Source organism: Myodes glareolus, chromosome 9 (assembly GCF_982192425.1).
Source record: "Myodes glareolus chromosome 9, mMyoGla1.1, whole genome shotgun sequence".
Taxonomy (NCBI): domain Eukaryota; kingdom Metazoa; phylum Chordata; class Mammalia; order Rodentia; family Cricetidae; genus Myodes; species Myodes glareolus.
Window position 1 is genome coordinate 63,587,515 of NC_142034.1, and position 27,724 is coordinate 63,615,238.

At 55.0% G+C, this 27,724-nt stretch overlaps 2 protein-coding genes across 10 annotated transcripts; one reads left to right on the forward strand and one right to left on the reverse strand.

The window, feature by feature from the left end:
- Positions 1-43: 43 nt before the first annotated feature.
- Flii (FLII actin remodeling protein) lies at positions 44-13,056 on the forward strand. Of its 4 annotated transcripts, none has more exons than XM_085695017.2 (30): positions 44-200; positions 1,871-1,981; positions 2,213-2,284; positions 3,795-3,875; positions 4,146-4,231; positions 4,321-4,482; positions 4,670-4,773; positions 5,256-5,431; positions 5,509-5,666; positions 5,993-6,077; positions 6,350-6,497; positions 6,593-6,729; positions 6,884-7,096; positions 7,292-7,471; positions 7,999-8,081; positions 8,196-8,270; positions 8,463-8,546; positions 8,635-8,806; positions 9,980-10,084; positions 10,163-10,354; positions 10,625-10,813; positions 10,904-11,043; positions 11,116-11,356; positions 11,494-11,648; positions 11,723-11,783; positions 11,859-11,987; positions 12,058-12,164; positions 12,284-12,389; positions 12,566-12,631; positions 12,758-13,056. In XM_085695017.2, the coding sequence occupies exons 1-30, from the start codon at positions 138-140 to the stop codon at positions 12,890-12,892; spliced, it is 3,816 nt and encodes a 1,271-aa protein (XP_085551143.2). In that variant the 5' UTR covers positions 44-137; the 3' UTR covers positions 12,893-13,056. The 4 variants fall into 4 exon arrangements, with proteins under 4 accessions (XP_085551143.2, XP_085551144.2, XP_087766673.1 ...); XM_085695018.2 differs by having other exon boundaries at positions 6,596-6,729; XM_087910547.1 differs by having other exon boundaries at positions 12,566-13,056.
- On the reverse strand, positions 13,014-27,615 carry Llgl1 (LLGL scribble cell polarity complex component 1). 6 transcript variants are annotated; one of them, XM_048448119.3, is made up of 22 exons: positions 27,456-27,615; positions 24,633-24,730; positions 22,788-22,869; positions 22,575-22,705; positions 21,389-21,544; positions 21,147-21,309; positions 20,928-21,060; positions 20,695-20,749; positions 20,387-20,541; positions 20,089-20,312; positions 19,855-19,922; positions 18,785-18,938; positions 18,595-18,699; positions 17,796-18,088; positions 17,369-17,516; positions 17,054-17,207; positions 15,613-15,908; positions 14,894-15,158; positions 14,643-14,757; positions 14,413-14,525; positions 14,167-14,287; positions 13,014-14,075 (listed from the first exon to the last, which is right to left on the reverse strand). In XM_048448119.3, exons 1-22 carry the CDS (start codon positions 27,534-27,536, stop codon positions 13,997-13,999), a joined length of 3,189 nt encoding a protein of 1,062 aa, XP_048304076.2. In that variant the 5' UTR covers positions 27,537-27,615; the 3' UTR covers positions 13,014-13,996. The 6 variants fall into 6 exon arrangements, with proteins under 6 accessions (XP_048304076.2, XP_085551148.1, XP_048304075.2 ...); XM_085695022.2 differs by having other exon boundaries at positions 17,054-17,201; positions 20,928-21,063; XM_048448118.3 differs by having other exon boundaries at positions 20,928-21,063.
- Positions 27,616-27,724: the final 109 nt, after the last annotated feature.

The window sequence follows — 27,724 nt, forward strand, 5'->3', positions numbered from 1 at the left end:
CCGCCGCGCCGCCCTTCCCGCAGAGGCCGCGGCCGGGAGGAGGCGCGCGCGGGTTGAAGGGGCGGGGCCGGCGCTGACCCAGCCCGCGGCTCCCGGCCGCCCGGCGTCCTCCCTGCCTGCCGGAGAGCTGCGCCACTATGGAGGCCACCGGGGTGCTGCCGTTCGTGCGCGGCGTGGACCTCAGCGGCAACGACTTCAAGGTTCGCGGGGGTGAGGGGGATAGTAGGAGGGTGACCCCGAGGCCGTCCCTCAGGGCCGCGCCCTCTGCGCTTCCGGGACCGACGGGCGGGGCGGGCGGGCCTCGGCGAGTTTTCCCGGGCCTGCCCCGCCCGCGGCGGAAGACCGGAGCCGGGGCTCAGGGGACCAGGGCGGCACAGGAGAGGGGGCCCGCAGGTCTCGCGCCCGAGCCCGTGACACCGAGGGCACACGCCCTAGCCGGCTACCGCCCTACCCTGTGTTGTCGGGCCAGTCGCTTCTCCTCTGGCAGCCCCTGGCTTCTCACCTACCCCTTTGGACCAGCCTGTTTGGAGGCGTGGAATGGAAAGGGATGTTAGTATGTAGGTGTCTGACAGGTGTGCGAGGTCCTCCGCGGTGTGGTCTGCGCAGCTGCTAGACTGATGGGCCGGGGCACTGCTCCCCGGCAGCCCAAGTTCTTGATAGTCAAGAAAGAGACAGACTATGGGCGTGGTGGCTCACGCTTGTAGTCCCAGCACTTGGGAGGCAGAGACAAGTGGCTCTTTGAGTTGAGGGCAGCCTGGTCTACAAAAAGAGTTCCAGGAAAGCCATAGCTACACGGAGAAACCCTGTCTTGAAAATAATAATAATATTAATAATGACGCAGACTGATTGCGGGCCCAGGGGATTGAAAGCTGGACTGGGGGGGTAGCTCAGAGGCCTGGCGACCGTTTAGATGTCAGATTGGGGGGCTAAGGAAGAGGAAGGTGGGCTCCTCCTGAGTTCACCTGCACATGGACGCACATTTGACTCTGCACACTGTTGTCACTGCTTTGCCCTGTCCACATCCCCATCTTCACCTGGGGTCTCCAAGTGTCCTCTCTGGACTGGGAACGTCTTAGTCACCTTGGGGAATGTGGCTGGGGGAGGAGACAGTAACAGAAGGCAATTAAGCTTCCTTCTGCTCAGATGCAAAATGACCAGGGTTAGCCACTGGGCGTTGGTGGTGCATGCCTTCAATTCCAGCACTCAGGAGGCGGGGGGGGGGGGGGGGGGGGGGGGGGGGGGGGGGGGGGGGGGGATCTCTAGCTTCAAGGACAGCCAGGGATACACAGAGAAACCTTGTCTCAAAAAGCCAAAAGATAGCTCAGTGGCTAAGAGCACTGGCTGCTCTTCCAGAGGTTCTGAGTTCAATTCCCAGCAACCACATGGTGGCTCACGACCATCTGTAATGAGGTCTGGTGCCCTCTTCTGGCCTGCAGGCATACACTGTGTACAAAGTAAATAAATAAATCTGAAAGAAAAGAAAAAAATGGCCAAGGGGCAGGGGGGTGAAGTGGGCATTCCATATAAGGAATGATTGAAGACACTACCAGGAATGGTGGGGAGCCGGGTTCTTAGTGCAGTCTGGGTCGTGTCAGGGGGAATCCTACCCAGATAGCCCCAAACTGTGTGGAAGTGAGTGCCACTAACCAGAGTGGACTACTGGGTATTCCTTGAAACACACCAGGCTATTTTGGCCTGCTTGGGACACAGACTCCAGCAGCAGGAGAGACATTCCTCCAATCTTGTGAGTAAGAAACAGTTCTGGCCTCTAGACTCTATGGGGAGCACAGCAGGAGCACAGCAGGTGTTGGGAACGGGTCATCCCTCTCCCCCTCTCCCTCACTGTCCTCACCATGCCTGCTCCCACTAGGGTGGCTACTTCCCTGAGAATGTTAAGGCCATGACCAGCCTGCGGTGGCTAAAGCTGAACCGCACAGGCCTCTGCTACCTACCTGAAGAACTGGCGGCTCTGCAGAAGCTGGTAAGGATGGTGGGCAGCAGGGGCGGTCCCTGCTGCTGGGCCCGGTGGGCATACCCTGCCAAAGGATTAGTCACATTGAGAGAACACAGAAAGATCTGGAGTGGGAGTGGACACAGGGAAACTGAGGGTGGGTAAAGGAGAGGGAACTATTAGCATGGGGCAGAGTTACAGGGACAGAGGAGCTGCACATCTTAGGTACCCACCTGAGCCTCTGGCTCTTGTCTCGTCCAGGAGCACCTGTCTGTGAGCCACAACAATCTGACTACGCTGCACGGGGAGCTGTCCAGCCTGCCTTCACTTCGGGTGAGTGGACTTCGGCCAGGCTGTGGACAGTTGTGAGCACAGCCAGTGCAGGTGGAGCACGGTTCTAGTCCATGTTTGTCTGCCACACAGACAGACTTCTGAGAAGTCACCCCCAGACAGCAGTGTGGTTGGGACCCCTCAACTTTTCAGGCTTCAGCCAGCGCTGTCTCTGCAGGGCCAGACCCTCTAGATGTTGGGAACCAGGCTCTGGACCTGGCTTCCTGACTGTAAACCAGGGCTTTGCCCCCTCCTAGCTGTCTTAGTTACTTTTCTGTTACAGTGACAAGGCACAGGACTGAGCAGCTTATGAGCTCACGGTTCCAGGAGTGCAGCAGGCAGGCCGGCATGGTGCTGAGCAATACCAGAAAGCTCATGTTGAGACAACAACCGCAAAGCAGAGAAAGCTAACTGGAATGGTGTGGGCTTTTGAAACTTCAAAGCCTGCCCCAGTGACACTCCCCCTCCAACAAAGCTACACCTCCTAACCCTTCCCACAGAGTCCACCAACTGGGGACCAAGCATTCAGTGTATGAGCCTGTGGGGGCCTTTCTCGTTCACCCTTCCACATTGGCCTAGGAGCTTTGGGCAAGTCATCCCTTTCCTCCAGCAGGTGGGGTGCGTGTAGGGAGACAGCAGATGTGGCTCTTGCTGCCTTAGACACCCAGACTCAGGTGAAGCAGCAGCGCTGTTCCCTAGCCCCAGTCTTCGCTCAAATTTCTACACCTCGGTGAAGAGAGGTTTCAGGGGTACATAGTGGTGAAGTGTCTTATCTCGTATCACGTAGTTGGGGAGTTAGCTGGCTTGCCTCAGTCTGTCAAGGCCATGACTAGTCTGCTATGACTGCTTTCAGCTGCACATGGTGCACATACATACATGCAGGCATCCATACATACACATAAAAGGAAAAAAAGAACACGTATTCTTTTGAGCCAGTGACACAGAAACTATAATGCCAGCTATGAGGGGCTAAAGTAGATAAACGGAAAGTTCAAGGCTCTCCTGGCTACAGAGTGAGCTCAAGCTCCACTGGACAAGCTAGGGAAACCTTAGCTCAAAATAAAAAGTAAAAAGTGGAGATGAAGGTGGTGGCTCATGCCTTTAATCCCAGCACTCAGGAGGTGGAGGCAGGTAGATCTGAGTCTGAAGTCAGCCTGGTCTACATAGCAAGTTCCAGGACAGTAAGAGTTACATACTAAGACCCTGTCTCTGGAAAAAAGAAAAAGAGTAGGTGGGATGCAGTTCAGTGACAGTGTACATGCTTGTCACCTGCAAAGCCCTGCGCTTCCATACCAGTACCACAGCTCTGGGGGCCCCTGTTGGGTTTTAAAGTTTAAATAGGCATTCATTCACAGGAAGGTAGGATGAGCCCCTTGGATGGACTGTGTAAGCAAAGGCCAGAGGTGGGAGAGTCCTCAGATGTGACCTCCAGTTTCTGAAGACTTCTCCACCTGGCCTGTGTTTCTCCCTGCGAGCAGAAAGTAATGATCATAAATTCTTTCCTTTCCCTTAGGCCATTGTAGCTCGGGCCAACAGCCTGAAGAACTCTGGAGTTCCCGATGATATCTTCAAGCTGGATGATCTCTCAGTTTTGGTCAGTGATTCCCTGCCCATCTGGCCCCTAGGATGCCCAAGGATTTGGTCCTCACTCATGATAGCAGTCTCTGGGGCCATCATCATTCCTTAAATAGCCAGTTCTGGGCCAGCATCACTCGGTGTCAGTCCCCTAACCCTGCCCCCTCCACTCTGGATCTCTGTTTCCCTGTGAATGCTCATCACTCCCTACTCAGTGTTCTGCTAGATCCGAGTAGGGCAGAGGCATGAGGTGGGGCCACCTTGGCCTGACCTTGCTCCTGCTCCCTAGGACTTGAGCCATAACCAGTTGACAGAATGCCCACGGGAGCTGGAGAATGCCAAGAACATGCTGGTGCTCAACCTGAGCCATAACAGGTGCTGGGGAGACCCTGGGGGCAGCAGGTGGGTGGCACGAAGCAGGAGGGATGGAGCACTGACTTCAGCCTTTCCCCTCTGCTCTGCAGCATCGACTCCATCCCCAACCAGCTCTTCATCAATCTCACGGACTTGCTGTACTTGGACCTCAGTGAGAACCGCCTAGAGAGCCTTCCACCTCAGATGCGCCGCCTTGTGCACCTTCAGACCCTGGTGCTTAGTGGAAACCCACTGCTACATGCACAGCTCCGGTAGGTGCCTTGCTTTCCCTTGCATCCCAGGGGTCCTGGCTCTTCCCACTCTAGGCCTCAGGCCTCAGCTCTGGCTTGTGCTTGCTGAACATCATGCCCCACTCCGGTCTTGCCCTCCTGTCCACCCCATCCCCAGCTACACCCCTTGAATAGACTTGCCTTAGGGTAACCAGGCCTTTCCTCGCAGGCAGCTCCCAGCCATGACGGCCCTACAGACCCTACACCTGCGGAACACGCAGCGCACCCAGAGCAACCTCCCCACCAGCCTGGAGGGCCTGAGCAACCTTTCAGGTCTGGACTGTCTGGGGCGCCCCTAAGTTTTCACTCCTTTGAGTTTGTCTACTTCCTTGGGAATGAAGGGGCGGAGTCTTGCCTCTGCGGTCACATCTCACAGATACATTAGGTTACTGTTTAAAAGCTTTTTAGATAGTGCCTTGCTGTGTGACTGGCTGCCTGGCCTGGTTGGTACTCACTGTGTAGACAGGTTGCCCTTGATCATAGCAGTCCTTTTCCTGGCTTTCCATGTGCTGGGATTACAGTTTTGCACACCATGATCCATTTACACTGAGTTTCTGCCCCTAGACCACAACCTGCTCTGAGGTTCTCAGCTTTAGTCACAGAGGTTTGCCCAAGACCACACAACTGGTGGTAAAATAAATAATAGGGATTCACAATGAGGCTTGCTTCTTCTGGTGGCTGTTGTGTGGATCCTAACTGATGTGCCCTCCAATGCCCCAGATGTGGTCCTAACTGATGTCCCCTCCAATGCCCAGATGTGGACCTCTCGTGCAACGACTTGACAAGGGTGCCGGAGTGCCTGTACACCCTCCCTAACCTGCGCCGCCTCAACCTCAGTAGCAACCAGATTGCAGAGCTGTCCCTGTGCATCGACCAGTGGGTGCACCTGGAGACCTTGAATCTGTCCCGCAACCAGCTCACCTCCCTGCCTGTGAGCCTGTGCCTGGGACATGGTGGGGCTGGGCAGGAGTGCTGGGCTCTACCCTAACTGATGCTCTGCCCCTCCAGTCAGCCGTTTGCAAGCTGACCAAGCTGAAGAAGCTGTACCTGAACTCCAACAAGCTGGACTTTGACGGACTACCTTCTGGCATTGGCAAACTCAGCAGCCTGGAGGAATTCATGGCTGCTAACAACAACCTGGAGCTGATTCCTGAGAGCCTCTGCAGGTACTGGGCAGGCTGGGCCAGGGTGGGAGCTCAAGAGGGAGCCAATGCTGCAGCTTGGTGATCTGCCAGCATCCTGCTAATGACTGATTAGCTTCAGGGATGAATCCCCATCCCATCCCACACCCAGCTTGGGTTTCCTAGAGTCTAATGTTAGGGTCGAGATCAGAAGAGGTCCAGCACCATGTAAAGTTTGTGGCTTCTGCCCTCTTCTGCAAGTCACTGACCCTCGTGTGGATCATGTGGCTCCCTTGCTCTGAGACAGGAACTGGGAAGACCCTAATTGCAGCACCTTATCCCTAAGGCTCTGACTGGTCCTGTCTTTACAGGTGCCCTAAGCTGAAGAAACTCGTCCTGAACAAGAACCGCCTGGTGACCCTCCCGGAGGCCATCCACTTCCTGACAGAGATTGAGGTCAGGCAGTGGGGACAGGGTATCAACAGAGATGGAGCAGAGGGTGTGCCTATATCTTGAAGTGAGACCTAGTAGTAGCTTTGTAGGGGCAGTGCCCAGGTACCACTGGGGAAAGCACCTCTCTCAGTACACTGTAGTGTCACTGAAGCCCCACAGCAGCTATAGGCTGCCCAGGGTAAGGATTTAGTTCCTGGTTCCAGCTATGGACCACAGTTGGAACCCAGGCTTGAAGATGAACGCCCAGCCCAGCACCGTCTCTGCTCACCTAACAGGTCCTGGATGTGCGAGAAAACCCCAGTCTGGTCATGCCACCCAAGCCTGCTGACCGAACTGCTGAGTGGTACAACATTGACTTCTCACTACAGAACCAGCTGAGGCTGGCAGGCGCCTCCCCTGCCACAGTGGCTGCAGCTGCGGCTGGTGAGTAGAATGTAGTCTAGCCTGGGAGCAAGGGCACTTCTCTGGACTTTTCCTTACCCATTTGCAAGGGCTCATATGCTTGCACCTCCCATAAGTAGGGAGCGGGTCCAAAGACCCTTTGGCTCGCAAGATGCGGCTACGGAGGCGCAAGGACTCAGCCCAGGATGACCAGGCCAAGCAAGTACTAAAGGGCATGTCAGATGTTGCCCAGGAGAAAAACAAAAAACAAGAGGTAAGTCAGCTCAGGGCTGGGACTGGGCAGGTCTGGACTCTGCTCAAGAGGAAGCCTGAGCAGAGAGAGTGGCTAATGCCAAGATCCTGTGGTGATGGCAAGCAAAGGTCAGTCTTAGTGTCTCAGTAGTCAAGTACTACTCCTGTGTCCCCAGGAAAGCATAGATGCCCGGGCACCTGGGGGGAAGGTGAGGCGCTGGGACCAGGGCCTGGAGAAGCCACGCCTTGACTACTCAGAGTTCTTCACGGAGGATGTGGGCCAGCTGCCTGGTTTGACCATCTGGCAAATTGAGAACTTTGTGCCTGTGCTGGTAGAGGAAGCCTTCCATGGCAAGTTCTACGAGGCTGACTGCTACATTGTGCTCAAGGTGGGCTGGGTCCTAGAGCCCCTAGCGTTCTGCATGGGGGGCTCAGTGAGGCCAGGGGCAGGTTGGCAGGCTAGGTGTGGTAGTCAGTCGGTGGTCAGCATGCATGTAGCCTGGAAAGCCACATATATTTTCTGGGGCTGGGAAACCATGAATAACCCATGAAGGCCATCATGACTGATGCCTTGGTCTCCTCAGACCTTCCTGGATGACAGCGGCTCCCTGAACTGGGAGATCTACTACTGGATTGGTGGGGAGGCCACACTGGACAAGAAAGCCTGTTCTGCCATTCATGCAGTCAACCTGCGCAACTACCTGGGTGCTGAGTGCCGTACAGTTCGAGAGGAGATGGGCGACGAAAGCGAGGAGTTCCTGCAGGTGCAGCCAGCAGACTGGGAACTCGGGCGGGCATTATGCACAGAGGTGGGGCAGGGAGCTGAGAGATAGCAAGGTGAGGTCTGCAGAGGCCTCGCGGTGAGAGCCTGAAATTCATGGTTGAGGGAGAGGGGTCGGCAGGTCAGCATAGGAACCGGTATAGGATAAGGACAGTAGCTGAGAGATGGGGCCAGCACCTCTAGCTGTTGGGGCTAAGGGCAGGGCCAAGCTTAAGAAAAAACGCAAAGCCAGTTGACAAACTGGCCTTCCCCCTACTGCCAGCTGGGTTACCTTTAGAGATGGCATGCAACTGGAGAGTTTACCCCAGGCTACCCAGGTTTGCAAGCTTCCATAAACCCCTCTCAGACTGTGTACCATCTGCCCTGGGCTCCAGTGCATGTGCCCCAGGCTGTTCAGAGTCACTGTGGGTTTGTACCCACCCGAGTTGTGTAAACTCTACCAAGTCTGACAGAGGCAGTTGATGGGGGCAAGGAACAACTCAGTGATGAAGAACCATACTTGCACAATAGGTGTTTGACAACGACATCTCCTACATTGAAGGCGGAACAGCCAGTGGCTTCTATACTGTGGAAGATACACACTATGTCACCAGGTAAGCATGTAGGGATGGGTGGCATAGGCCTGGATTGGGAATGGGTAGAGGCAAGGGTGATAAGGTCAGGTTGCCCTTGGTGTCCAAATCAAATCTTTCTTGTCCTGCCCCCAGGATGTACCGTGTGTATGGGAAGAAGAACATCAAGTTGGAGCCTGTGCCCCTCAAGGGGGCCTCACTGGATCCCAGGTGAGCACCCGGATAAGAGAGGAAGTAGCGGTGCTTGCCCTTAGTTACCTTCCCACCTATGAGGAAGCAATCTTAACTGTCTCCTCAGAGTTTGGAAGAAAAGCCTGTGGTCTACCCAAAAAGGGCCAGAGCCCCACCTTTTGGGTCAGGGACAGGGAGTTAGTTACATTACAGCTCTTACGTCCTATCCAGATTTGTGTTCCTCCTGGACCGAGGACTGGATATCTATGTGTGGCGGGGAGCCCAGGCCACACTGAGCAATACCACCAAGGCCAGGTAGGTGGATCTTTTGGAATGTTCTGGGCAAAGGAAGGTATTCCTGAGAACAACATGGCCTTGCTGAGAACTTTCCATCTGTCCTCAGGCTCTTTGCAGAGAAAATTAACAAGAATGAGCGGAAAGGGAAGGCAGAAATCACACTCTTGGTGCAGAGCCAAGAGCCCCCAGAGTTCTGGGAGGTGCTGGGTGGGGAGCCCTCTGAGATCAAGAAACATGTGCCTGATGACTTTTGGCCACCCCAGCCCAAACTATACAAGGTAAGTCATGTGCTAGGGCACAGAGTAAGCCTGACTTTAGTCGGCTGGGTGTGCTGTGGGCTTTAGGAGAAGAGGGCATTCTTCCAGACAAGGAGCTCAGCCTGGAAGCCAGTTTGAGGATGGAGCTGGCATGCTCTTCTCAAAGGTGCCAGAGCTCCTGGATACTGGAGCTGAGAAGGCAGACTTAGTTTTGTGAGTGGCAGGAGACTATGGTTCTTATGAACAAGAAAGAGACAAGATAAGAAATCAGAAACAACAGTAAGGACCTAGATTGTGCAAAGCGAGGAAAACATGCATTTATGAGCCCTTCCAGCTGGGCAGTGGTGGCACACACCTTTAATCACAGCCCTCGGGAGGCAAAGGCCTAGCAGATCTCTGTGAGTTCAAGGCCAACCTGGTCTACAAATCAAGTTCCAGGACAGCCAGGGCTACACAGAGAAACCCTGTCTCAAAAAAAAGGAAAAAAACGAGCTAACCAACCAAACAAAACCTAGTAAGTCCTTCCAGGGCTGCAGAGATGGCCTAGTGGTTAAAAATACTTGTTCTGCCAGGTGGTGGTGGCAGTACACACCTTTAATCCCAGCACTTGGGAGGCAGAGGCAGACGGATCTTTGTGAGTTCAAGGCCAGCCTGGTCTACAAGAACTAGTTCCAGGACAGCTAGGACTGTTACACAGAAAAACCCTGTCTGAAAAAAAAAAAAAGAAGAAGAAGAAAAGAAAATGGAGGAGGGGGAAAGTACTTGTTCTTCCAAAGGACCTGGATCCAAGTCCCAGGACCCACATGGCAGCTCTGGTTACAGGAGATCCCAACCCCGTCTTCTGTCTTCCCTCCATAAGCACAAGGATATAAGTGATGCACATGCGTGCACATGCGCGCGCACATACCCACACACAGAGGCAAAATATGACTACTTAAAAATAGTAATTAAAAAAGTTGAATGTCCTTCCCCTGGCTTGGAGTGGGACTCTGTAGGAGAACACTTGTCTGGTGTGGACAAAACCCTGGTGCTGCTCTCTGCACTAGAAAAAAGCCCAGCAAGCACTAGGCCCTTCCACTGGTAGGAGCTCTTTAGTTTGAAGGGAAGCAGGTCCAGATAGCAAGCTGGGGAGCCTGACCCCAGATCAGGGCAACTGTGGTGGGATCTGCCATACTCTTCTCTTCCTCCTGCCAGGTGGGCCTGGGCCTGGGCTACTTGGAACTTCCTCAGATCAACTACAAGCTCTCAGTGGAACATAAAAAACGGCCCAAGGTGGAACTGATGCCAGGAATGAGACTGGTGAGGTGGCAGAAGGTGGGCACGGGTCCTATCTAATTATGTTGGCCAGGTGTTGACCTCCAGCCTCTTGTCCAACAGCTGCAGAGCCTGCTCGACACACGTTGCGTGTACATCCTGGACTGCTGGTCTGATGTATTCATCTGGCTCGGCCGCAAGTCCCCACGACTAGTGCGTGCCGCTGCACTCAAACTGGGCCAGGAGCTGTGTGGGATGCTGCACCGGCCACGCCATGCAGTGGTCAGCCGCAGCCTGGAGGGCACAGAGGCACAGGTATGTCCCAACACCCAGTGGCTTGCTTTCCACTACCCACTGTGCCCTAACCCCTCTTCTGTGCTGCAGAGGTGGACCCAAATCCACCTTTGCAGAACCATCCACACTTCTGTTTGCTAAGCTCCACCTTTCCAAGCCCTGTCTCCAGCTCCTGTTTAGACCCCACCCCTTGAGCTCTGACCAGCTTTTCCAAACCTTGCTTAAATTCCCTCAGCCCAACCTTAACTGTGCTGTAGCTCTCCAGCTATGGCATTATACTGTTCTCCACAGGTGTTCAAGGCCAAGTTCAAAAACTGGGACGAGGTGTTGACGGTAGACTACACTCGAAATGCCGAGGCCGTGCTGCAGGGCCAAGGGCTCTCTGGGAAGGTGAAGCGTGACACTGAGAAGAAAGACCAGATGAAGGCTGACCTCACTGCACTCTTCCTGCCTCGGCAGCCACCCATGGCACTGGCTGAGGTAGGGTGAAGCCTGTGAGGGGAGGAATGTGGGAGGTGGGGGGTTCTGCACAGCATGGTACTCAGACCTCCCTTGGGGATGGGATGGCAGGCAGAGCAGCTGATGGAGGAATGGAATGAGGACCTGGATGGCATGGAAGGCTTCGTGCTGGAGGGCAGGAAGTTCACGCGACTGCCGGAGGAGGAGTTTGGCCACTTCTACACACAGGACTGCTATGTCTTCCTCTGCAGGTGCTACAATAATACTTCACCCTCTTGTCCTCTTCTCTATGCAACCCCTGCTCACCACTGTCTAAATCACAGGTACTGGGTACCTGTGGAGTATGAAGAGGAAGAGAAGACGGAAGACAAGGAGGGGAAGGCCTCGGCAGAGGGCACCGAAGGGGAGGAAGCAGTAGCTGAGGCAGAGGAGAAGCAGCCAGAGGAGGATTTTCAGTGCATCGTTTACTTCTGGCAGGGCCGGGAAGCCTCCAACATGGGCTGGCTCACCTTCACCTTCAGCCTTCAGAAGAAATTTGAGAGCCTGTTCCCTGGCAAGCTGGAGGTGTGCCTCATACAAGCCTAAGCTGTGCCCTATAGCCTATGGTTGGGATGGTAGGGTGATCAAACCAGGCCTGAGAATGCTTAACCCTTGGAGGGCAGGTGGGGCCTAGGGACCTTCCCAGCACTTCTGATCCCCAGGTAGTACGCATGACACAGCAGCAGGAGAACCCCAAGTTCCTGTCCCATTTCAAAAGAAAGTTCATCATTCACCGGGGCAAGAGGAAGGTGGCCCAGGGTACTCTTCAGCCAAGCCTCTATCAGATCCGTACCAATGGCAGCGCCCTCTGCACCCGGTGGGTATCTGGGTTGGGGAAAGGGCAGGATTCCATGGTGGGGATAACACTGCTGACCAATCCCCCTCCCCTAGGTGCATCCAGATCAACACGGACTCCAGCCTTCTCAACTCTGAGTTCTGCTTCATCCTCAAGGTCGTGGGCAAGACAGCAGAGGAGGGTGGTGGGGAAGAATCTAGACCTGACACAAGCCCTCTGTGCACACCACAGGTCCCCTTTGAAAGTGAGGACAACCAAGGCATTGTGTATGCCTGGGTGGGCCGCGCATCAGACCCTGATGAAGCCAAGCTGGCAGAAGACATCCTCAACACCATGTTTGATGCCTCCTACAGCAAACAGGTGACAGAGATGGGGGTAGGCATGAAGGTGAGAGCAGATGAGGGCCCTGGCTGACCATCCCTTCCCACAGGTCATCAATGAAGGGGAGGAGCCAGAGAACTTCTTCTGGGTAGGCATTGGTGCACAGAAACCCTATGATGATGATGCAGAATACATGAAACACACAAGGCTCTTCAGGTCAGTGCCCTATCCCCTCCTCTAGCTTGTGTAGGCACTGGGGTACACAAGCCCTGTGACAATGACACAGAGTACATGAAGCACGTGACCCTACCTTCACCTTGACCATTGCCCTTCAGGTGTTCCAATGAAAAGGGCTACTTCGCAGTGACTGAGAAATGCTCTGACTTTTGCCAAGATGACCTGGCAGATGATGACATCATGTTGCTAGACAATGGCCAGGAAGTAAGACATTCCCCCACCTCAGCACCTGCCTGTTGTAGATGGAAACAGTGGGGCCAGAAGGGAAGCATTCCCACCAGCCCCATGGGACGCACTTGAGTAGCGTATGCAAAGATCCTGGGTTTAGTCTTCAGCAGTAGAAAACACACATGTGACCATTTCCTCCACTATATCCTCAGGTCTACATGTGGGTTGGGACCCAGACAAGTCAAGTGGAGATCAAACTGAGTCTGAAGGCCTGCCAGGTAAGCAAGGGGCAGTACTGCAGCCAGCCTGATGACTCCAGGGACCGTCTGCCCCTTCCATCTCCCTGGGCAGAGGTCTGCAAAGGGGCACTGAAGACTACCCAGGCCCATTGTTTTCCTTACCAGGTATATATTCAGCACACACGTTCTAAAGAAAATGAGAGGCCACGCCGCCTGCGCCTGGTCCGCAAAGGCAATGAACAGCGGGCTTTCACCCGCTGCTTCCATGCCTGGAGCACCTTCCGCCAAGCCCCAGCCTAGACAGTACCTAGACTTCAGACTCCAGTGAGGAAGAGGCCTCCCAGCATCTGCTTCAGCTACCCAGCAGTGTTGCTCACACCTCGAAAGCCCCACCAGTGTGTTCACATGTGTGCAGCAGATGTAGTTTTAAAGATATTAAATGCTTTTATTTTCAATATTAAAAATCAGTACTTTTAATATTAAAAACTAGTTTTTTAAAAAAAGACAGAAAAGCCCAAGGTGGAGTCTATAGGGAAGCCCATCCTCATGGCCCCACACACATGCGCACACCCGACTGACTCCAGTTATGGTGCCTAGCAGTTTCCAGTCACGTGAGCATACACACAGGCCCAGAGCAAGTACCAAATCTGCTTTAGAAATGACTGGCCAGCACAGTCCAGGCGTTAGAAAAATACTCTGCTTGAGGAGAAATAAAGGACAGTATGGCGTGCAAGACAGGATCCTAGCGCACGCCCTCCAACTGACCTTCAACTGGGGTGGCATTAGGGCCTGGCATCAGTAAGACTGGATCCCACAGGTTAACAAGTGTGGCTTCAGTGTTAAGGAGCCAGGCAAGGCAGACAGTGGGTTGTGATAAGCAGATGGTGATGGCTCGGGGGAACAAACCCTGGCCCTTTCAGTGGCAGCCTGAGATGGGCTTGCTAGGGATCTAGGAGGGTACCAAGTAGAAGAGGGTATGGGTAGTATCTATGCCCAATGTAGGGTACAGAGGCACTAGCTTCCGAGGTCCAGATAGCTCCAGCTAGGTTGGGTCCATAGCAGGATATGGTAGGCACATAAGCTCCATGTGCTGGCTCAACAGGCAGGACCTATCAGCCTCAGTGACTGTCCTGTGAAATGGGCTCACTACACAGATGAGCCTAAATTCCTACACCCAGAGTCAGAGGTGGCCTTCTACATGTCCAGAATCTCAGGGCTGACAGGGCAGCCCCTTTCTAGCACTGAACTGTGATGATCATGACTGTGGGTCCCCTAAGCTTCTGACAGCTAGGGAAAGGCAGCTAGGCTTCCAGGAGTGTCCCCACTATAGAGGCCTGCCAGGGTCCCAGCCGGGGCAAGGGATGGCAGCTGCTGCGTGGTAAGGCTCGGCTGCCTCACAGCACCTCATTTAATCAGAAGGGCGTAGGCCCGGGCCTCATCTGCTTCCAGGTTCCGAAGGTTCTTCTCAGAGTCCTCAGGAGAGCTGGGGAGGGGCAGTAATCAGAGGGGCTGGGGTAGGAAGACCCCCTAGTTGCCCTGGGGATGGAGGCTTGGGAAAGAGCAGCTGGCCTCACCCCAAGAAATCCTTCACATATTCCACTGTGACATCCCCTGTCGTGTCCAGCGTAGTGTCCCCACTAGTCGCTGAGTCAATGGACACGGGTGAGAGGGTGGCCTCTGCTGGCTCTGTGGTGTCTGTTGGAGGAAGTGCTCCTCAGTATCTATTCTCTGCATCTAGAGACCAACCCACAGCTGGACATGCACATGCACACACAGGCACCCTCAAAGCCAATGCCTGCCCCAACCCTGTGCCCTCTCACCAGCTCTCTTGCCATGGGCAGAGTTAGGGCTTCCTTCACAGCTCTCTGGGGCCGGGGTAATGTTTCGGGTCCCATTAGCCTGGCTCAGCTTGGGTGACTCTTGAAGCCTGTGGCTACAGAAATAGATGGGGACTATTACAGGTGCTACCTCCCATCCTCACACCAGGAATGGGCATTAACCCCAGGGAGTGCAGAACCCGAGGTGGAGAAGGGGCCCACTCCTCACACACCTGGACTGGGTGGCATTTCGAGGCCAGCTGATATCTAGAGAACAGAGTGGTTCTGTGATGTTGCGAGCACTCAGGGAAAAGCGCTCAAATTCAGATGGAGAAATCAAGTAAAAACCTGTGACCAGGAGAAAAGGAGCATATAAGGAAGGCTGAGCCCTGCCGAGCCCTGGCCAGCACCTTCTCAGTACATGAGCAGAGCCTGAGCTTTCTGCTGTGCTAGCATTTGTTCCCAAGTGTCTGTCCCATCTCACCCTGGCCATGGCGTGTGAAGACACAGGAAGCGATGCCACTGATGTCCTCCTTCCGGATACAGGAGTAGTGCACCTGAGGCCTCAGGCCAGGCACAGAGAAGACATGGACATCACCCAAGTTGGTGAGGCAGGCAAGGCAGGTCTCAGCATAGTCCTCAGACATCACACTGGCAAATGTAGCCAGGGCGACCTTCCGCACACGACAGCCTTCATGGGCTGTCAGCTTGAATTTGGTCTTAGCACTCACCTTGGGTAGCGTGAACACCTGGTGACAGACAGCCTATGAGTTAGGCCCAGCCTTGTCCTACCCACTCCTCACTCAGCTACAGACCTCCAACTGGCCCTGCATGCCCCAACCCAACCGTGAATACAGAAATGACACCCACTGCACCAGCCATCCCCCACCTATAGGCTTAGTCCAGGCTTCATAGTGTTCCTCATCTTCACCCACAGGCAGACTAACTAAGCATATTCATGTTCTATGCCTGCACCCTAAGTCCCTTGGGGCTTTTGGAGATGGCTATACGGTAGAAGGCCTTAGGGGAACCTGGCAGACCTAGGGTGTATCCAGGTCCTTCAGGGACCTCTACTGGCTGAAGGCTCTTTGGTGGAATAGGAGGGATTTGACTCTCAGCAGGTAGGGGAAATGGGCAGAGAAGAGGTTCTAAAGGGTCCAAGATGGGAACCTGGATGGATCTCCATCACCCATGGATGCTTACCTTGAACTGCTCCTCAGACGCAATGAGCACAGCGTGCCCACCCTGCATGTCAGGGGCCTGTGCCAGATCCCGGGAAGCCTCATAGGGCTCAGGCAGTGGACGGCCACGACCATCCAACACAGCAATGGCCACCACAGGTGCCCGGTGCATCAGCTGTACCTCCTTGCCAAGCACAGCCTCCACTGCCTGCTCAGGCCGCTTTTCACCACCTGCTGTGACTGCTGGAACCTCCAGCGCATAGGCAAACACGGAGCCGGAGTTGGTCCCTGCCCACATGGTGGGCCCGTGGTGGGTTGCTGTGGGGGGACAGGCCAAGTGAGGAGGGCCTCCTGAGGACCCCACACAAAGCCTTCCCCTTCACCTCTCACACGTGCTCTGTGGCTTCAACGCACTAGTCTGAGATACCAGAGCAGCTCTGATCCAGAGGCAAAAACCACCTTGAGGACATCTGCAAGGTGGGCATCAGGCCACAAATTGTTCTCTGATACCATCAAGCCATCAAGTTGCACCCTCAACTCATTCAGCAAATGTAGTTCCCTCCTGCAAGACTGGGCACGGTAGCACACTCCTTTAATCCCAGTACTCAAGAAGCAGAAACAGATCTCTGCGAGTTGAGGCCAGACTGATCTACATAGCATGTTCCAGGCAGCCAGGACTATGTGGTGAGACCCTGTCTAAAAAACAAGCAACAAATGAGCCGGGCAGTGGTAGCTCAAGTCCGGGTCTGCAGAGCAAGCACAAGGACAGCCAGGACCACTACACAAAGGAACTCTGTCTAGTGGCTGGGCAGGAGTGGTGCACACCTTTAATCCCAGCACTCAGTCGAGGCAGTCAGACCTCAGTCCACAAGGCCAGTCTAGTCCACAAAGCGAGTTCCAGGACAGCCAGAACTGTTACACAGAGAAGTCCTATCTCAAACAACAACAAAAGAAAAAAAAAAAAAGAAAAAAGAAAAAACCCTGTCTTAAAAAGCTAAAAGAGTAAAGTGAAGTGTGGAGAGGGCACATAATGGCAGCAGCTCCCTAGGGTGGCAGCTGAAGTTTGTAGGTGACAGCACACTATTTCTGTGTTTCATGCTACCATAATACAATGTAAAAAAGAGTCACAACATACCTAAGGCACAGAGGGGCCATTCTACCCGAGTCTATGACAAGTCCCTGACTGACCTGCCCCCACAGCTCTACTACCTGTCCACCACAGGGCCTTGGCCACCCTGGCCCTCACTGCCCACCTCACCATGGCACTCTTGCTTCTTGTTCAACTCTACAAGGCTTGTGCAGTTCACTTAGCAAACCCTCAAAATATGTCTCTTTGGGCTATACGGGTGGCCAAAGTGTCCCAAAGTATAGCTCAGCACATACTAGGTGCTCAGAAACCCACCTCCCCTACCAGTACAAAGGCCTTCTAGCCTCTCCAACCCCTGTCCCTACCCGGGCCTCACCATCTCGAAGGAATGTGTCAGCAAAGTAGAGGCAGCGTACAACACCAGAAAGGGAGTCATCAGCAGATCGAGGCTCAATGCGGCGCTGTACAGGTGTTATCTCCACATCGTGGGGGCAGGTCTGCTCCGCCAGCTGTGCATTGGCCTCCTGCAACTGGAAGGCCGAGGACCTTAGAAGTGCTCTTCCTTTCTGGCCAGTACCCAGCAGGCATCGCCATCCGAGCACCTGCTTTCCAGTTCATTGGGGGAGCATGGCAACCGAGCTAATCTGAGGGCTTTGGGCCAGGGCAGACATGGCAGCCAGTCCCTGCTCACCTTGCTACTGGCAGTAGTAGCCCGTTTTTTGCCTGAGACACGGCTCTTGCGGATACGCCGGAATGACTGTCGCAACGACTTCTTGAGGGATTTCACACGTGACAATGGCCCCTCCATAGCCAAAGAGTCATTGGGGTGAAGGGTACACCTAGGAATGACAGGGCCAGCTGTGCTATGGAATTACACTGCACTCCTGCTAGCCTGAAGCTAGGTATCAGAGCCCAGGTCAGGGAACCAGAGCAATTTGGTCCTAGTACCTATAACCCCAGCAGCTGGATGGGGTGACCAGTTTTCTTGCAGATGGAGAGAGATTATAAGGGCTTTCCCAATCAGCCTGCCTTTGCCACAGCAACCTCTGAAAGTAAACTGAATCCCAGACCATCTCATGAGGGCCTTGGCCACCAGCTGCTCACCTCATACCACATACCTGGCCAGCACAGGGCTCTTGCGCTGGTAGTCAAACAGGCCAAATCCGTGACTGGTACCAAAGGCCACAAGGCTCCACTCGGCATGGAGTGTGACAGCAGTGACAGCAGCAGGTGGGAGGCACTGCACCAGCATGCGAGGCTGGAACCCGGCAGGCCAAGACAACAGCCCCGTGTATGGGTTCAGCCGCTCATGGCCCTTCCATGTGAAGCCCTCACGATCCTGAAGGAGATCCACACTGGCCACACTGACAGCTTGCTCTGTCGGCATGTCACGGAGCTCCAGCACCAGCACCTGGACCACGACAGGCAGAGGACTCAGGTGAAGGGGCATTCTGGACCCTCTCAGGACACTGTCAGAGCAGTTCCAGAATTCACCTACCCAGCCAGTACCCTTTGAATACCTACTATATACAAAAGCTTTCCCTGAGTGCCAAGAGACCGTGGTGACCTAATCTGCTGGTCCCTGCCCTCCTGGAGCCCGTGACTCTTTCCTGAGTCTCTGTCTTCCCCACACTGAACCCTCCATACAGTCCAGTGCTAAAGGTGGTCTGTGACTAAGACCCACTATGCTCTGCTGTTGCTGGGCCTATCTCACGCCCATAGTCCTGCTCCCAGTTTCAAGCCTCTGTGCCCTCCCCCGCTTTCCATTTGTCCTCGCCCTGGCCAACTTTACCTGCTGCTCCATTCCCACTCTGACCTACAGCCCATGTTGGGTTCTCTACTTCACCACCACACCCTGCAGGGCCACCTCCTGCAGAAGGCCTCCCCAATAGCCACGCCTGGGGACACCAACTCCACCTGGCCCGCGGTGCCAGCCACCACCATCTGGGCTGTGTACTTGCAAAGTGCAACCTTCTGTATTCCTAGCCGGGGATCATCACTGTAGGGGTCAAAGCAGCCCACCTGAGGGGACAAGATGGAAGGATGATACTAGGCAGAACTATGTCAGGCTCAAAGGCCACGCCGAGGGAAGAGAGAAGAGACGCACCTTGCGGAAGGGCGGCCAGTCATCCTCCACAGCCTGGGCCAAGCTGTCAGCATGTTCACAGTCCGTCTGGAAGAGGCCAGCTGTGCTCAGTTTGTAGAGTGGCCTTAGTGCCACACCAGAGGCGTCCCAGAACCGCACAGTGCCATCCTCATGGCTGTGGAGAGGGTGGGTGTCAGAGCCCCCCGGGAAATCCACACCCTCTCAGTTATTCTTCCAGTGGTCACTATAGGGACCTACTGCATATGTCGAACACTAGCAGGAACTGTACTACATACAGCAAGTACCTGCTACACAGGACAAATAGTACTCAGGGCCTACGGCACCTCAGGGCTACACTCACACATGCCCGAGCCCTCTGAACAGGCTGGAGTTAATTAAAGGAGTAAATTAAAGGAATGACCACCTTAATAACTAGGAGATGACAGAGGGGAGAAATGGGTACCCAGGAATCGCAGTAGGTGCACAAACCCCAGAAGAGCAAGAGGCCCAAGGGGGCCTTCCAGGTAAAGCAGCAGGAAGGCTAAGTGGCAAAAGTGGGGGAAGCTGCGGGGAGAGGAAACAAAACTAGAGTACAACCCAGGACACAGCTGCAGAGCCCCAGTGAGGTGCCAGGCAGCTGAGAAGGAGCTAGAGAGTGAGGTGGTTCAGGCTCCCCTCAACAGAAAGGGCAAGTTACCTTGAGAGGCCTGAGGGTCCCAACACAGGCAGGAGGAAGGGCAGGGCAGGGCAGTTAGTAAGGCCTGAGTCACCAGTGCCCAGACCTTGCCTGGCTCTCCAGCACCTGACTAGAAGAGTCACCATAGGCCAACCCAGATTTTCCAGTCTATGGCAGGCAAGTCAGGTGGGTGGAGCCTGGGCTGTGCTGGAATTCAGTCCCAGGCAAAGAGGAAGTGCAGACTAAGGCTTTGAGCCAGAATCTAGGGAGGCTTCCTTACAGAAACAACCTGGGTTTGCTAGGACTAGGCCTGAGTCACCAAGCACTTCAGCACCCAAAGAACCTGGGACATTCAAAAAGCAAATAAGGCCTCATGGCTGCAGGACCTTGTCTGCCACCCACACCCCACACCTACCCAGTCAGTAGCAGCCCACGCTGCGAGGGTTCCTGGGCCAAGTTCCGGCCCCCGGTAATGGGCCAGCTCTAAGAAAAAGAACAAAGATGAGAGCTCCAAGTTAAGATGAAGGTCTCCATCTCATTCTGGCCACACGCCTACCACATTTCCATCTCCAGTCTGGGTTAGACACTGCCCTCCACCAGGAACAGCCCTCACCCTACCAGCCCTGGGTCACAAGACATCCACACTCACCAAGGCACTGGAGGCAGGCTGCGGGCTCTGCCGCTCACCAGCACTTACAATGCGGGCCCACAGCTTGCTGGGGACATTGGCAACATGGGCAGAGCAAGTGATAGCTGATGAATGCAGTGGGGCCAGGTAAGGGGCGGGCACAGCTGGCCAGCCTGGTGTCTGCAGGTCCAGCACCACCAGCTCCTCCTCCAGAAGTACAGCTAGGGCCTGAGGGTTGTCAAATTCTGTGGAATTGGGCGAGTGAGCTCAGCTTGAAGCCACACTGGGCCAGCTGGGATGAGGGAGCTGGAATACACACCATCCTCTGGCTGTGTGCTGTGCACTGTGAAGAAATCAATGACACGGGAGGTGAAGTCCAGGGTCACCAGTGTCTCTGCTCGCAGTACACTCACACAGTGGCGATCACCATAGCTGGCTCGGGGCATGCCACCGCTGAAGATGATAAAGTGGTCTCTGCAAAGGGAGAGATGCCATGTGAACCAGGAGCCCCTGCAGAACCAGGCGCACGCTGGATAACCCAGTAAGGGCTTCACCCCTATGTACCCAGAGCCTAATTCTCTAGGCCCCAGCCAGACAAGCCCCCACCCACACTGCCCCTCTACCTACCCTGACTCACAGCTCCGCCACAGAATCTTGTTGATGGCCTTGCAGGGGAAGGGGCCTGGGGGTGGGGAGAGTGTCAGACCTCCCATTCCTCTTCCATGTGCCTCTCCCCAAGATATGGCCCAGTCCCAGTAATACCCCCCAGAGTCTCCTGTAGGATTGGCTAGCCAGTACCCTCCTCAACAGCAGACAGCCCTTCAGTCCCCATTCTTGGCTCAAGTCTCCCCAGTGCTCACCATAGGGTGTGGTCACTATAGTGGGTTGCAGCGCTGGGGGGCTGTCAGTGTCTGTGGACCAGATGGCATAGCTGCCATCACTGTGTGAGCTGATAACGGTGCTGCCACCACGCCCCCAACACAGGCTCTCCAGCTGCTACGGATGAGGATAGGATGGCATAAGCCAATGGATGTGTACAAGGGCCCAGAATGAGGAGCATGCAGGCCTTGCTCGCTTACCTGGTTACCTAGGCAAATGTGGTCCACACAGTGTGTGGCCTGGCTCCAGATGACTAGTAAGCCCCGACTGTAGCCTATGAGGATTTTGGTGGGGTCGTGCAGATGTCCCTGGAGTGACTCCACAGGGCCCAGCGCCTTCCCACAGCGGTAGTCATCTGGCACACTGCAGAGAGTGCCCCAGAGTCAGGAGAACTCCCCAGAACTGGGAAGTTCCCTCTGCCTGCTGCTCGCCTGCTGCTCACCTGCGCAGAACCGCATCTGGGCTGAGAGTCTGCCCCTCAAGCAGAGTCAGGGTTGCCAGGTCCAGGAAAAAAACGCTGCCACTCTCGGTCCCCAGGGCTGCTGTGTTACCAGCTACCAGCAGAACCACAGTGACACGGGTAAGACTGGCAGGGGCACTGCAGGAAAGAGGGAGAAAGTGAGGCCAAGCCCATCTACCTGCTGGGGAAGGCGGAAATGGGTGGGCCCTTGCTGTGGCCTCTCTTGTACCCCTCAGCACTCACAGGGCCTGTTCACAGCACAGGCTGGCACCCAGGGAGGGCAATGTACAGTGTAATTAGCCCACTCAATTATTCCCCAGCATGCTGGCAAAAAAAGGGATAAAAATAAGTTCCCCGGGTCCCAAAGGACTCACAGGTCCTCTCACCGCTCTGCCTCTCTCAGGCAATCAGAGCCCTGCCCCAGCCAGGGTACCACTGAAAACTCAGGGCTAGCCTGAGACTTTGCTAATGTCACTGCTGTGAGACAATGGTCTGTACCCTGTCACTTGTGTTTTAAATAAACGCTGATTGGCCAGTAGTCAGGCAGGAAGCATAGGTGGGACAACCAGGCAAGAAGTAGAGGCAGGGCAACGAGAGTTCTGGGAAGAGGGAAATGTCAGTCAGCAGTTGTCACCCAGACACAGAGCAAGCAAGATGTGACTGCCTCACTGAAAAAGGTACCAAGCCACGTGGCTAACACAGACAAGAATTATGGGCTAATATCAGTTATAAGAGTTAATAAGAAGCCTGAGCTAATGGGCCAGTCAGTTTATAATTAATGTAGACCTTTGTGTATTTCTTTAGGATTGAACAATTGTGGGACCTGGTGGGACAGAAACCTCTGTCAACACGTCACCTTGGCACAAAACTGTCCCAAACCCCCTAGAGAGCACAGTGCTATGTTGCAGGAGTAAGGAATCGGGTTATAACATATTTATTGACCGGGACCCCCAAACTAAAGGCTCCCATAGCAGGAAGCACAGACCCTACCGCAGGCCTCAGACTTAGCTAGCCACACCTCAACCCTAACTTTAGTGACACCACTGTCAAGCAGGGCTCTACCCAGGCAGGGCTCCACACACCCTACCCTGAACCTGAGCAGAGCAGGCTCATAGGCCCTCTCCAAAACTCCTGCCCAGTGGCTAGCCCTGGTCTGGTCCTCTAGTACCTGGCATTGTCAAAACTTGGCCGGCTGGGTGGCTGGAAGCTGAGCCCTTCCTCCAGGTGGGCACAGCCATTATGATGGATGATCTCCCACAGATGCAGGCTGCTGTCATCTAGCAGGGTCAGGAGGCGGCCCTGATAGGGGAGGAGCAGAGACCAAAATGGGGTTGGCATGGGGATGGGGACCACCTGCTGCTGGTGGAGGGCAGATGTTTACCTGACCAGGCAGGAAATGCATCTGGGTGACGGTGGCTGCATCCCGATGCAGACCTGTAAACTCCACTCCAGGTGCACCATAGCTGAGGTGACTTGTCAAGGACAAGCACAAGCAGGCCAAGCCAGGACAGTTCAGACAGGCCTTTCCCAACACCTCTCCACCCACGGGTCCAGCGGTCTCCGGATGAAGAAGCAGCTCTGCTCCTGTACCCTCAAGGCTGCCCACAGACTCCTCACAGCCCCCAAGTAGGGGCTGTTGTAGATCATTCTAGCCCTCATCTATACAGCAGGCTGATGACTCAAATGCAAAAAGCTGGTGCAGATGGAGTAAGAATAAAAACCTGCTCAGTATTGTGGCTCCAGCATGGTGCACATGGGGCCTCTGATGCAGCTGCATGGACCAAGTGCCTTGCGGCAGAAGTTAAACAGGCCTAGCCAGAACACAGCAGCAACAGAACAAGCCAACTCTAGCTGTGGGCAAGAACTCCAACCTCCCTCCAGAGCAGGCAGCCAACAGCTTCCACTGCCCAGATACTTCCACTTCCACAGACTAGAAGACAGGTGACCTGCTTGAACAAGTGCCCTGAGACCCAGTAACTCCAGGATTGATGGTGGCCAACAAAGCCTGAAGGGGCCCAAGAGGGCTAAGAGATGGGTCAGTGACGTTGTCCTAGTGACAAGCCAGGAGCTGTTGCCTGGATATTGAGCTGGGACTCCCTGCAGAGCCTGGCCAGGATGACAAAGAGGGCAGGGGCAGCTGGCGGGAAGCAAGGTCTCCCAGGAGACGGGGCCTGCCCTGCACGGGGAGGGGAGGCTTCAGACACCAAGAGTGGCGCTTTCCAGCCTCAGTTTCCCAACCTGAGGGAAGAGAAGGGGAACTAGGATCTGGACTCCTCCCCTGCACTAGCATGAGGAACCAGTTCCCACAAGGACAGCTCCAGGCACCAGGCAGTGAGGATTGTGGGCAACTCGGAAGTGGACACCTCCAGCACGGTACAAAGCTGCAGCAATGTGAGGGTAGTGGCAGCACAGCACCCACAAGGGCTTGGAGTGGCCAGCTGGGTGGAGGCCTGGTCACTGTCCCAAAATACACCCCATGGCCCACAATAGAGGGAAGGTCATCCCCGTCCAGCCCCATTCCCTAACACAGGCTATCAGCTCATAAGCCACGGGTCACGTTCCCACCTCAACCTGACTAGAGTCCCTAGCTTTGGGAAAAGAGAGGGAGAGCAGGTACCTCTACTAAGCAACATTTTAGTAAGACTCTACCCTTGGTTTTCTTGAAGGCAGGTTAGGGTGGCATTTCCAGGGTGGGTAAAGCAGTCAGTCACAGTGTGCCCCACCCCCAGCCCAGAAGGCAGGAAAATGCGTGCTTTGTATGCTAACCCAGTCCATTGTACAGCAGCAGGGTCCAGATGGGGGCACTGTTGCACTCACCATGCTGAGCCTGGCACTGCCTTCACCCCCTGGGTGAACACATGGAGCTTCGTAATTGTGTGTGTGTGTGTGTATCTGTGTGTGCGCACATGCTCACCCTGGCATCTGGGCCCATCGGCCACCCCTAACTACCCCAGTCACGGTAGCCAAGGTGACGGTAGAGTCACCTAAGGATTGGCAGGCTGAAAGACAAGGGACACCAGTGGTCACTGCAAACTGACCCCTCTAATCACCCATCTCTTTCATTTCTGAAAGGAGTTATCACAGGCACACAGGCACAGCCAACCTCTTTAGACCCAAAGAGCACTGCTGACTCCATGAAGCACCTGCCATGCTAGGATCCCAGCAGGAAGTGGGTGGAACATGAGAGGTCCTCACAACCCCTGGGCGCCACAGTAGCAAAGGATACATCTTGACAGCCCCAGACCTGGTGCCGATGGCCATGATGCGAAGCTCAGGGTCGAAGGCCAAGGCGCTGGGCTGGTTGGGGAAGCCATGCTCCACAGTCTGTGAAGGAGGAGAGGACGACATGGGCAAAACACCCTGGGACTTCTACTTCTACTGGCCCTGGAGGTACTGTCCACCTCCACACACAGAGAGTCAGAGAACAAGAATCCCAGTGCCATCGGAAGTGGTGACAGCATCTGGGGTCCTGAGCACTGTTGGCATTGTTACCGATGCTCCCAACCTGCTTCCCCACTCTCTGAGAGGCCAGGTTCAGGGCTCTTCCCTACACACTAAGCTTCAGTACCTATTCCTTCCTTGGGTGTGCTTCCTCCCACTGGCCCACCAACCAAGCGGCTCCCACCCATGCCCAAGTATGGCTGGGACAAGAATACCCTCAAGAAATGTCAAATACGGCCTAGTAGCACATGGCAATTATCTTAGTATCTGGAAGACTAAGGCAGGAAGATCCTGAGCTAGAAGACAGCATGGGTCACACAGTGAGATGCTATCTCCAAAATAAATACTAACTCTGCCGTCTTGGGCTGATCATGGTACTCCATCCACCCTGTTTCCACTTGGCATGAGCCCATCCAAGAAAGCAGCGCCACCAACCAGCCCAGCTGGTCAGGGAATTCCCATTCCCACGAGCACTGCTATGCCCTGTCTGGGTCTGACCTCCTTTAGTATGGCTCAGGCTTACAGTCTAGTGTCCAGAGGACACTAGAGCATGGCACCATGGCACCATGGCAAGGCCCCGCAAGCCCTGAGTAGGTACCATCAGGCCCATTTTATGGAAGAGAGGCTAGATCCCTTATCTAGTGTCTCGTGTCCGATCAGTTCCTGAGCCCTACTGTCTTACCTTCAAGACACAAGGAAGTCACCCTGCTCACACCCTGCTCCAGGCCTACCCACTGCCTGCCTGGACCAGTGCTCCCTAAGTCCCTAGGAAAATCAGTCAGCCATTCCTACCCCCTTCACTTGGGGCCCTCCAGCAGCTCCATGCTGATCCACAGCCAAAGCCAGGTCCTCACCCTGTAGGCCCCTATGGGCATCACAGTTCACCTCACTGCTACCCCAAAGCTCTTCACTTGCAGGGCTTTGACACTACACTCTTTCTGCCCCCTCCCCCACCACACTGTGCTCTACCTGGATCTCCCAAATGGCCAGCTCCAAAAGGCCTCCGGAGCTGGTTCTGCCTACGTCATCATCCCAGGCCACTTTCTCACGTCCTCCGCACACCATGTTTTACACAGCACCAGCCGCCCTGTGAACTAGTATGTATTTTACTTCTCTGTTTTGGCTTTTTGTTCCCATCCTCCTCCCAATGAATAAACCACCCCTTCAATGAAGAGCTGTCTGTTTTGGGTTCCACTGTGTCCCTAACATCAAGGAAGCGGAAATCCAAATTAAACTAGCATGAGATGCATATCCTACAGGCAACTTGTGGTCTAAGCTGGACTTGAATCCAACACCCAGGGTAAAAGTTCATGTTCTTCCTTGACCACAACTTCAAACTCAAGAATCTGGGGCCAACTTCCTAGGGATCTCCTAACACCCACTTTGGCAATCAAACCCTTGCCCAGAGATGACCTAGCTCCTATCACTGCTGCCCACTCAAATTGTGCCTCACCCTCAACTACTGCCGCTGTAGTGCCAGCCAGGGTGAGGCAAGCTGATTCAGAGACTCACGCCATCTCTGCAGGTCCCCTACACACTGGCTAAGACCCCATCCTCCTTCCTGCTTCAGGGGGCTCACGAGCAAAAGCAGAGGCTCACATCTGGGGGACCTCTCCTCTCAGGTCTTTGGCAGGTCACTGTGTCTGTGAATCCTGGCAGCCCCATCATTGCTGCCTGGGACCTCAACAGGACAAGTTAAGCCATGGCAGCACCTCCCCTGAAGCATCTCCTAAGTGAAGTCCAAGGTCCCTAAGGTCTGCTCAGGATGGTAGTAGCTGCTTCGAGTCTCCAGGCCCCTACTCCACTGCCATCACACAGCAAGGTAAGAAAGACTAGCAGTCCACTCCTTACTAAACCTCAATTTTTTTTTTTAATGTGTGTAATGGAAATGAGAAATCGGACCCTCAATGGCAGAAGTACACACGGGCTCTGGGATAAAAGTAACATCCACCCTTACTCCCATCACTCCAGATCAGAGTTAGCCTTGCAGGGCTCTATACCATCAGTGCCGGGAAGGTGGGTACTGAGGCCTTTCCCGGGGTCCCTTCTGCCTAACGTCATTCCAACTTTAGTAAGGTCAGGCCTGCCCGGTTGCAGGGAGATCCAGAATCCACAAGGAGGAAACTGGCCTCATTTCATGGCAGGGGAAACTGAGGAACTACGGTTTGAAATGCAGCTGGGCACACAGACATGCACACCCCCTGGACTAGGGACCCCAAGGCAGGGTTGAGCCTGGGGAGGGGGTGGAGGCTCCGCATTGGGATTTCCCAGCCCCACCCCCCACTTCTCCCACTCTCGCCCGCCCAGGAGTTAAAGAAAACAAAACCTGGCCCTGGATGCCCCTCGGCCGAGTTGGGCCACACACCAAAAACCGAAAAAGGCCAAGAGTAAAAGGCAGATAGGTCGGGGGACCCCACTGAGTCCAAAGGACACCCGAGAGAAACACCAGGAGTTCAGAGACCTAGGGACAGAGAAACAAGAGAAGCCAGAAAGCGCACGGCGCGGCGCGGGGCACAGCCAGAGACCCCAACCAGGCACGCCCGAGTAGCGCGGCGCTCACAGGGCAAAGGCGGCCCGACGTGGCCCGCCGCCGCCCCCGCCGCCGCACCTTGTGGAAAGCGAAGAGCTCCTGCTTGAGCTTCTCGCGCTGCGGGTCGGCACCCTGCCGCCGGAACCGAAACTTCATCATCTTGTGCCCGCCGCCGCCACCGCCGCGGGATGCGCCCGGCCCCGCCGGTCCTGAGGCGCGGGGCGGGGCCTGCACGAAGGCGCGGGACGCCACGGACGCCCGCCCGACCCACGACGTGAGCGTGCCCGCGGTACCGCGCCGCCCCTTGCTCGCCAGACAATGGGCAAGGACCGGGCCCCCGGGCTCGC